Genomic DNA, 10,652 nt, shown 5'->3' with positions numbered 1-10,652 from the left:
TCAGTAGGGTTGAGATTTATCCTCTTCTACCCTTCCTTTCCAGGATGTTTCTAACTCTGAGGACCTGTGTGAACTTGAAATTAAGAAGAAGAGGTAGCCAGCATCTTGGAGGCTCCACAAGGATTCTTTTGGTGAAAAAGAATAATTTAACAATCTGCTAAAGTTTTTTCAATGGGAGTTGCTAGGAAGAAACTTGACGAATCATAGCCTGGTGAACAGCAGATAGCATACCTGGTTCTTTCACATCTTGGCAGAAGTTTAATGTTGGGAAGGAAAAAAAAAATACGTATCTTCAGGAGGGAAAAGGATTTTCTGGAGAACTGCTATCAAGAGAACTCCGAAAGGGGAAAGGGAGAAGAAGACTTTTGGACAGTTTTGGTCTGTGTTTCTGAAGGTGCTTAAAGAGTACTCTCTCCTGTTTCATCTGTCTTTATGCAGTGCCTTCTGCTTGCAATGTCTAAACCTAAATCAGCTTAGACCAAGATGTTAGGTTTCATTATGGTCTGCAGCGGTTCTGTTTCTCCTAAGTGAAGAGTGACTGTAGTTGCTAGCTGCAGGTGTTTACACTATCCAGTTACCTACTATTGGTTGAATGCTGGGAGTTTGTAAAGGCTTGTGTGCTGTTGAAGGGAGGAGAGGGAAAGGATTCTTTACAGTTGTGTATATGCTGCAAGAATTTCCACTAAAAGAAGCAGCTCACTGTCTGAAATGCTGCTTTGAGTGTTACCTGCAGCAAACAAGGAAAGACTGCCTTGGATCTGTCAATAGTTCTAAGGTTTTTCTTTCGGGTTTTGTTTTTATATATTTATTTCTTTTTACACACACTGCTGTTATTCACAGATGTGATTTGGATTGTGTCAGGGCATTAGCAGGCTAGGATTTTAGATATTCTGACTTCACTGCCTTGATCATATTCTTCTCTGCCAAGCTTCATTTTCAATGTGAAATATGTTTGGATTTTTTGTCTCTTCTCTTTTTATTTTCCTCCCTCAAACCTGGCCTTCCTCCATTGCACGCTGATTCTGGCTTGTTACTGCAGATTGTTGAGAAGAGCTGGGCTAAGCATATTTAGTTGTTACGGATACTGACCTCTGAGTTGTCCAAGTCAATTTGTTATTTTATAGTGTTGGAGTGAACTGGTGTGTTTGCTTTTCATTTTGCTTTGGAAAGAAGATGGAGCATTTGCTAAAAGAAAACAAAGAAAAAACAAACTAAAAAAACCAAGCCCTTTTCAAAAAAGAACTGTCTGGATTTCTGTCAGCTTTAGAAACCATGAAAGATGGGTGACACATAGTGTCTTGACCTTAATGTTGTCTCTTCTTTATATCTATTGGCTCTCTAGTGACAGTGGAAAGGATATTAGCTGCAGAAAAATGTTGTGAACTCTCGGCATGTTCTCAGGATAAATTCTCTCTCTCTCTCTCTCTCCATTCATCACTGTTTTGGGTTGCCTTTTGCTGGTAAGCCATGATGTGCATTATGTTCTTTGAATGTCAGATTTGCTTCAGTCATCTAATGCGACATATTAAGCTCAAGCATTCAAAAACACATGGATATTGATTGGCACTGTGTTTGAATGCATGGTTTGAAATGAAGAGGTCCAGCTCCCAGGCGCTTACGGGTCTGGCAGTTGTTCATTGGGGAACTGTGAGCGCTCACACCTAGGCCTGCAGTCATGGGCTGTAAACTTGGGGCAGCTTTTAAAAAATGGGTTCTAGGAACTCAATTCTACTCTCACTGCAGAGAATGAAGTCATTCTGGACTTACTGTCCAGGTTAAAATAATGGTAAATCCAGCAACTGAGCACCCAGAACTGAAGGAAGGCTGATACAAATTCTCAGGGCAGGTTGTGCTCTTCTGGACATGTCATCTCCTTAGGGGCAGACCTTCCACAGTGCTGTCTCCCTCCTCTGCAGTGTTAGTGGGAAGGTCTGCTTGCTCCAACAGTGGGGTCCTGGCTTCAAAATTTCTGCTTTGTGTTGGGACCATTTCAGGGACACCTGGGACCTTCCTGTTCACTTGCTTGCTTGAGAGTATCAGCAAATGTTGGGGACTTGGGGCAGCTTTTCCAGACAGAAGAGGGCAGCAGGTGAGGCACAGTAGTCTAGCAACAGGCTTGGAGAAGGATATGACCTTACCTGAAAGAGATGCTAGGGAGATTTGGGGATAATACTTCTAGATGCCAAGTTTGGACTCTGTCATTTTTCACAGATTTGTCTGTAAGTCTGGTGCTTGCTTGACTCTTGAGGGCTTTCAGCTTCTGTCAGGAGCATACATGACCCCTCTTGGTCACTGTAAGTAAAGAGCTGCTGCCTTTATTAAAAGGAATGGTCACTGTGGGCTAAGGTGTGTTTGAGTTAAGATGATGCTATGTGTGAGGCAGGGCATGGAAGGTCGCAGCTTTCTGCACTTCTGCTGCCATTAATGAGATCACAATAGCCAGAAAACTATTCTTTAAACTATGTCTTCATTCTATGATTCTGTGTTTTCTCTGTCCTCTGCAAAGCTCCCTCTATGCTCCCTGCCAAGAAAACCCTACCTCTCTCCTTCCTATTGTGAAATGATGCCTTCTGGGTAGCCCACACACAGGCATTACTGGTAAGAACTACACTTAATAGAATCATGGAATAGTTAGGGTTGGAAAGGACCTTAAGATCATCTAGTTCCAACCCCCCTGCCATGGGCAGGGACACCTCACACTAAACCATGCCACCCAAGGCCTCATCCAACCTGGCCTTGAACACCCCATCCCTTTGGTTTAGTCTTGTAATTGGATTAATTTAATCTCCTTTTGTCGTCATTCTTTTTTACTGTATCCCAATTCTCTCTGGAACAGATATGAAAGATAGGCAGGGATCAGAGGCTGCCAGCAGGTACAGAGTGAACTGGGTAAGTGAACGAGGAGTGGCAGGGAAACAATGAGTCTTCTAAGGGAAAGGAGCTAGAGATGAAAATGAGTGGGAAATACAGATTGGAAATGAGCTGTGCTTTGTTTCTTGCAATATGTGGTGGTGTGGGTGGAACTCAGAGGAAGAGAGACAACAAGCATCCTGATGGAGATGGAGTCCAGAGAGAGAAGCAGCACAAACAGATGATTAATACATTCAGAACTGACCAGAATCCCAGGGCTCCAGATCCATCCTGAAAGTGCTAGGAGTAGAGAATGGACATCAAGTCTGTATTTGGAGACACAAGTCTGTGGCATGCTTTTAGCTTCATTGCAGGGCTTGATTAATCAATCTGCTGGAACTATTCCACACTTCAGTACGGTTGAAATTCTATTTTCTGAGCCACAGTTAATTGAGGCTCTTAGTTACCTGAAGGATGAATATATCCTCAGAGTTATGACTTCAGCACATAAATACCACTAAGACTTTACTCATAAATCTTTAAACACTGATGAACTAATGTCTTGGAGCCAAATCCAGGACCAGCGTTCTGTAGATCAGCAGTGCCAGGAGTGATGACACCACCCCCTGCACATACAGAACGCTCCCTTTGGGACCACGGTGACCAGGAGAGGACAGACAGGGTATGGCACGGCAGTTGGCACAGGGAGGGCCCAGAAGCCTGGCAAGCATAAGAGGTAAGGTCAGACAGTGGTCATCAAGAAGGTGCTCAAGGATGGCATCCTCTTGGCAGAAGGCAGATGAAACAAAGTCCACTCTGCTGGCCCGGTGCAGAGGTCCCTCAAAAACATGTCCAGGCATCTGGCTGTAGTGAGTGCCAGAGCCTGTCAGTGATGTTAGATGGTGGCTGTGCAAGATGTGACCAGGTTGATGATTTTGTTCTGCATGGTGGCAGAGCTTTGGTAAGAGGTAGAATGGCTAAGGAACATAAGGGAATCTGAGGAGGATGTTGACTGATGGAGCCGTACTCTACCATCCCTGGGAGAAATAAGCCAGCCAGAGTGTTTTAGAGGAACTATTTCTATTTTAGCTGCTTGAAATATAATTTGCTGATGATGGAAAGCATTTCCATAGCTTTGAATTTAGAAGATCCCTGTTTTCCATGGAACACCACAGTGTGAGCAGCCTCAGTACAAACATGGCTGGCTACATGCAGTCACCATGACTCATTTGCTCTCTGCTGAGACAATTGCATAGGTGGCAGTTTCTGGTTTTCAGGAAGCTACTGCTCATCCCACTATAACTGCCTCAGTGATGAATGTCTTCTGTTTTCCGCAGGAGACTGAATAGATATCATACATTCAGAGCTTTTTGGTCTGTATTACTGTGACTCCATTAAAAGTCTTGCATCACCAAGTTCAATTATCTACTTGAGGTTTTTCACAAATCTGCATCTCTTACTGAATCCAGTGTTGGCTTTGTGTTTGGATGTTTCTCCCACTAATGTCCTGCAACTACTTTTCAGCTTGATATCGTGAATAGCTGCCCAATAAAACAATACTTTTCTCCTTCATTTCCCTCTTGGGACCTTCTTGTGCTGTACTGCCTACCAGGCACCAGACAGCTCAGTATGGCTGGGAAATTAGATGCTTGGGAACAGCTGCAATTTTAATTTTTGTAAATGCTCAAGTGACTTGTAACCATTATATTGTACAGTCCCCAACTTGTCCAATGATGTGTTGTAGCTTGTTGCAGTCTCTCTAGGTATCCCCCATTCCCTTCTATGTCTTACTGTGTACTTCTTGTATTATTTTGAACAAAATGTTTTACAGGAGGACCTGTGATTTATGGATTTGCTTAGTGCTTAGCACAGTGCGACCAGTTTATATTTGGGCTACCACAGTTCAGCATCTGTCCTGTCTTGGGATGCTCTTAATCAACAGGCAGCATATGGTAAGAAGGAAGTTCTCATAGAGTTTGGGCTGACTGAGCATGTGACAGTAGAAGACAAATATTGAGACAGTGTCAGCACGTTGATGCTGGTCACCTGGCAGTTGTGGTGAAAGGCTCAGGATTCAAAAGAAGTCAACAGTGGTCTTTGCAGTGGCTTAACTTGTGTTGCAGACATGGTCTAGATTCAGTTATTAGACTTCTAGTGTAATGACTAGATATTTTGCAAAGTTTAAAAAATAAATAGGGAATAAATTGATAATAATTAAGTATGTGGTATAGAACCAGGGAAATGAAATCTTCATTGCACAGAGGAAATGGTGTGGGGTAGAACAGGACGTGGCTTGTTGGATATGTTTCTGTGAGTCTTTGGCTTTAGTGGGCTGGTGTAAGACAATGGAAGTAGCTGTTGAGGGGATCCTTTGAATATGAAGGAAAGGATCTTCTGTGCATTTGACCTGACTTTGTGAACAGATTTTCAAATGACAAGGAATAGCTTACAGAAGTACTGTGTGCTGTGGTTGCTCCTAGCTAACAATTCAAATACATTTCATGTAAAGATGTAGGGGGAAATGCAAAGAATAAGGGCCACAAATGGAAAAGCTTAGAAAGGCTTATTGAAAAGAGAAAAACCCCATACAATCCCTGGCAGCTTAGTAGAACTTTTAGAATAATTTTCTTCCCTGGACAGTGACATTCTGTATTTCCTCAGTGCCTTACTAGCAATAGGTTTGACTTCTAAGGACTCTCCATCTTTTGCTGTCCGTCTCCTCAGATACAAAATATTTCTCCTTGCTGCAGCCATATATCCCCATTCTGACAAAAGATACCTACAGCCCATTTCCTTCTTACTGCTTTCCCTTACTTCTGTACCTCTGACTATTAATATGTTCTTTGTTGTGGTTTAACCCCAGCCAGGAACTGTGAGTAGCACGCAGCCACTCGCTCACCTCCTGCCAGTGGGAAGGGGAGGAGAATCAGAGACAAGGTAAAACATGTGGGTTGAGATAAAAACAGCTTAACAGTTTAAGTAAAATATAATACTAATAATAATGAAAAGAGAGATAACAAAAAGAGAGAGAAAATTAAAAAACCACAACCCCAACCAACAAGCAGCTATGCACAATACAGTCGCTGACCACCCACTGACTGATGCCCAGTCCATCCCCAAACAGCAATCAGCCCTTCCTGGCTAATTTCCCCCAGTTTCTGGGCATGTAAATGGGCATGATGTGCTGTGGTATGGAATCTCCCTCTGGCTAGTTTGGGACAAGTGTCCTGTTTCTGCTTTCTCCTGACTTCTTGTGCCCTCCTCACTGGCAGAGCATGAGAGACTGAAAAGTCCTTGATCAGCGTAAGCATTACTGTAGTAATAACTAAAACATGGGTGTGTTATCACCATTGTTCTCATACTACAGCCAAACACAGCACTGCACCAGCTACCAGGAAGGAAATTAACTCTATCCTAGCTGAAACAGGACATTGTTGAAATTATGTGAGAATGGAGGAATGATATGAGGATTCAAAGTTCTATGCTTATCAGCTGTGCTGGCAAACTAACCAAGTAGCATTACATTGACAAACTGTTATTCTCCTCAGAGAGAGTTTCCAGTGCCCTTCCTTACACATCAGCTTCTTGTGGACAGTGTGGATATACACCCCCTGCATATTTCTCATGTGCTACTTCCACTGTTGTCATGCAGGGTCTCTTGGGGCTGAACTGTTAGAAGATACAAGGGAATTCTTGGTGACTCTTTAGTCTTTTACCTACAAGTTCACAATATACTGTTGACCTGATCTGTAGCAACTGTTCAGTGTCCTGTGTAAAATGGATTGTGCTGTTAGGAAATGAGTGTTTGAGGTCCCACACCATATGAAGTGCCAAGACTGATTGTTTGGGTGTCCATTTAAGAGAGGAGTGAGCAGGTCATGGATACAGCTCTGTCCTTTTCAGCATCAATATTCCCCTGTGATATTTTGCGTATCAGCATGTTCATTATTATAGTTCCTTTTTCCTTATAAAATTTCTCTCACCTTGCATCAGAATTTCAGTTACACTGCATGTTAATACTTTGTTCAGAGAGGCTCACAAGGCAGGGCATGAACGTTCTCTTTCCAGATGGCATTGGAATGTCTGCACATAAAGTTAGTGTAGTCGTTTCCTAGCACTTTGTGCCACAGAACTGACAAGTGCAAAGCAAAAAAGTTAAATAGTGCCTGATGATGACTCAAGAGAAACCCAACTTGAAAGAGCAACTTTCTAAGAATGAAAGAGGTCAAATTCACCCTGTGATTTAAATCTGTAAGGCTTCAGTAAAGTTATGCTTAAAATCAGTGACTGGGACAGTGACTGTAGCATGGCAGAGTAATGCTTAGGACCTGTAAATCTATACAAAAAGTGTAAAAACAAATTGTGCTGAAACAGTTCAGTGATAAGCAAATTGTGCCTTTTCAAAACCTCTTCCTCAAGTTTCTTCTTGTGGAGACCATTAGAGTTTGTTCTCATTTCCTATTTATCATGACTAACCACCTCTCTCTATGCTCAGCTGTTCCTTTTTATTCTCCTCCTTTGTGCTGTCCTGATGCCAAATCTGAATGGATTTCAATGGTTCTCTTGTGCTTTTTGACTTGGTATCAGGCAGTCTGACACCATAAGAAAATTATTTTACAAATCCTAGCCATTTAATGCATGACTTCTTCAACAGAAGAAAGTAACAGTTCAGCTGAATAATGGGTGTAAGGTGCGCTGTCTGAAAGTGTAAAACTGCGGAAGTCTTCTCCTCCAGTTCCCTTTCTGTAGCTCACATCAAAGCTTAGCTTTTCACTACAGTAAACATTTTGGATATAAAGACTGTAGGTGGCAGTTGGAAGGGCTCAGGTTTTCAATGGTGTGTTCGTCTAATCTATTCCATATTAGAATCAGAAAAGTAGGGGACAGTGCTGTTTCTGGCAAAGATCAAAACGGTGCTGTGTGCTCCTTGTGACACCATGGAATGGTTACGGTTAGAAAGGACCCTAAGATCATCTAGTTCCAAGATGACTGTATTTTTCTACTGACTTGCAACCAGTAAGTTCTTTGCCAGCCTCACCCCTGGCAAAGCCCTTGTACATGTCGAGTACCTCCTTACCACCAGTGCAATACCAACTGCATCTCACTTCTCAGGCAGAGCAGGATATGTTGTCCAGGCCCATTCTGAGACTTGGAGCCTGGTAAGGTGCCACCTTTTCCCAGAACTTGTTCAGCCTGGAGAAGAGAAGGCTCAGGGGGAGACCTTATGGCATAATATAGTTAGACTGTTGTTTTCCAATACCTAAAAAGGGCCTACAGGAAATCTGGAGAGAGACTTTTTACAGGGGCATGTAATGATAGAACAATGTAATGATAGGGGAATGGTTTTAAACTGAAAAAGGGTAGATTTAGATTAGACATTAGGAAGAAATTCTTCTCCGTGAGGGTCGTGAGGCACTGGCACAGGGTGTCCAGAGAAGCTGTGGCTACCCCATCCCTGGCAGTGTTCAAGGCCAGGTTAGACGGGGCTTGGAGCAATCTGGTCTACTATGAGGTGTCCCTGCCTGTGGCAGGGGGGTTGGAACTGGATGAGCTTTAAGGTCCCTTCCAACCCAAACATTCTGTGATTCTATGACTCAAAATTTGCTGTGGTAAAAATTAAGCGATTTAAAATTAACTTCTTTCTCAGATTTGTCCTTTGAGGACGTTATGAGTTTGTGCGTGGTGCCATCGTAAGGGCTTGTGACTTCTTCGTTGACTCCCCTCTCTCTTTCTCTCTCTCTTTCTCTCTCTCTTCTCATTTCAGGGTGCCTGCTTGGGTGTGTCACAAGAATGGCTGCAGCAGAACCCCTGACTGCTTTCTCCCGATGGTACCTCTATGCCATTCATGGCTATTTCTGTGAGGTGATGTTCACAGCTGCCTGGGAGTTTGTGGTCAACTTTAACTGGAAGTTCCCAGGTGTTACCAGTGTCTGGGCGCTCTTCATATATGGCACCTCCATCCTCATTGTGGAGAAGATGTATCTATATCTCAAAGACAAGTGTAACATTTTAGTGCGCTGTCTCATTTACACACTTTGGACATACCTCTGGGAGTTCACCACCGGCCTCATCCTGCGCCAGTTCAATGCCTGCCCATGGGACTATTCCCAGTTTGATTTTGATTTCATGGGCCTGATCACCCTGGAGTATGCCATCCCATGGTTTTGTGCTTCTTTCATCATGGAGCAGCTGGTGATCAGAAACACCCTGCGCTTACGGTTTGATGAGACTGCCGAGCCGGGGGCCCCCACTGTCCCCATTGCCTTGGCCAACGGCCATGTGAAGACTGATTGAGCAGTGACTCGGAGCCACACTTAGCAATCTGAGAGCCCAGATCTCTGCCACAGACTCTCAGCTCTGGCTCTGACGTACTGCTCCTTGCTGTATGATAAGATTCGTAAACCCCATTTTTCTAATGGGGGCGTGCATGGGATATACCAGACAAAAATGGAACCAATGAATTTTCTATGGATTTTACTCTTTGGGCTCCAAGGACCAGTATCAGTTACTTGTTAGTTAGGTATTTTCTGATTTTAACTTATTACAGATGAAAGCAGTCCTTTTGCTTACACTTCTATGTGGAGAAAGAAGAAAAAGAAATGCTATGGTGGAAATACATCCAAAAAGAAAAAAACCATATTAAGTGGATGGGCATGGACACGCCAGCTAAGTTAGTGATTGGCTTACTCCATTAGGCAATATTCAGGTGCTTGCTTGCAACCAATACCTCTGGTGGGACCTGAGATGCTGCAGGAACAAGGAAGATCCATCTGCTCTTGAGAAGAACCTAAGACTGGCAGTCTGCTGGGGAAGCAGATGGTGTTTCCCTCATGAGGGGAGCCTTTCCCCAGGTTCTTTCTTGCACCATGAAAAAATCTGGTGCTGGACATCTTGCTGAATTTATACAGATCTTGTACTTTTTGAAATCTCAGTCCTGATTTCTCACTAGAAATTTTTTTCTTTTTTTTTCTTTTTTTCTTTTTTTAATAAAGGCCTTTTTGCCAAGTGAATTTTACTGTAATCTGTGCAATCTGAATCTTGGCAAAAGGCACAAGAAATAGCATAAGTCTTCCCATCTTCTCTGTCCCTCCAAAGCAGACCTTGCCTGAGAGTCTGCTGCAGATTCCAGCTCCCATCTCAGCCGTGCAAACCTTGCAGAGACTGTAGAGGCCACAGAGGTTTTCTGTTGTCTTCCCAGGGATTCCCCTGTTTCTGGTGATGTCGATGACTTAGTCTGGCTGCAGCCCATTGTATTTGAAGGTCAAAACCTTCATGTGGCTAACATGGTATCCGGGATTTGGGCCTCTGGCACTGACTCTTGCCTTCCTTCAGCACTGGCAGATGTGTTCTGCTCAATTCTGGCCAGTATCCTCAGTGTATCAAAATGATTTACTTTTTCTTCCCAAATTCTGCTTTAAATAACCACAGCTGTACAGTCATGACAATAATTGGAGGCAGCAAGAGCTGTGCCGTGCTGCCTGATATGTTATTAAAAAACACCACCCAAAAGTAAAAAAACCTTCTCTGAAGAGCAATTCTGCATGCTCTGCCTAAGTGAGGTGTTGAGTTAGGGTGCGAGAGCAGCAGCAGGGAGGTGGAGCAGGAAGGAGTGCGCTGGCTCCATTGTACCTGCCCCAGGAACAGTTTGAAATTTATCCTGTTGGGGCCATTTAAGGAGTACAGGGAAAGCTGTGGTGCAGGGAAGGTGCTTGACAGTGGCAGCCACAGGTTCATTCATTTGCTCTGGCAAGTCCTGGCTTTTGAAATTTGCAACAAACACGGAGCTTCCAGCTGCCCCATGT

The 10,652-nt window shown here is 43.5% G+C and overlaps 1 protein-coding gene across 1 annotated transcript; it reads left to right on the top strand.

Annotated features, from left to right (window-relative positions):
- Nucleotides 1-281: 281 nt before the first annotated feature.
- Nucleotides 282-9,144, top strand: TMEM229B (transmembrane protein 229B; the record flags this gene model as incomplete). Its single annotated transcript, XM_080618476.1, has 2 exons — nucleotides 282-394; nucleotides 8,615-9,144. The coding sequence occupies exon 2, from the start codon at nucleotides 8,641-8,643 to the stop codon at nucleotides 9,142-9,144; it is 504 nt and encodes a 167-aa protein (XP_080474602.1). The 5' UTR covers nucleotides 282-394; nucleotides 8,615-8,640.
- Nucleotides 9,145-10,652: the final 1,508 nt, after the last annotated feature.

This window comes from Psittacula echo (assembly GCF_963264785.1).
Source record: "Psittacula echo genome assembly, chromosome: 5".
NCBI classification, from domain to species: Eukaryota; Metazoa; Chordata; class Aves; order Psittaciformes; family Psittacidae; genus Psittacula; species Psittacula echo.
The sequence above is the reverse complement of the archived record's forward strand: the minus strand, read 5'-3'. Positions and strand labels throughout refer to the sequence as shown.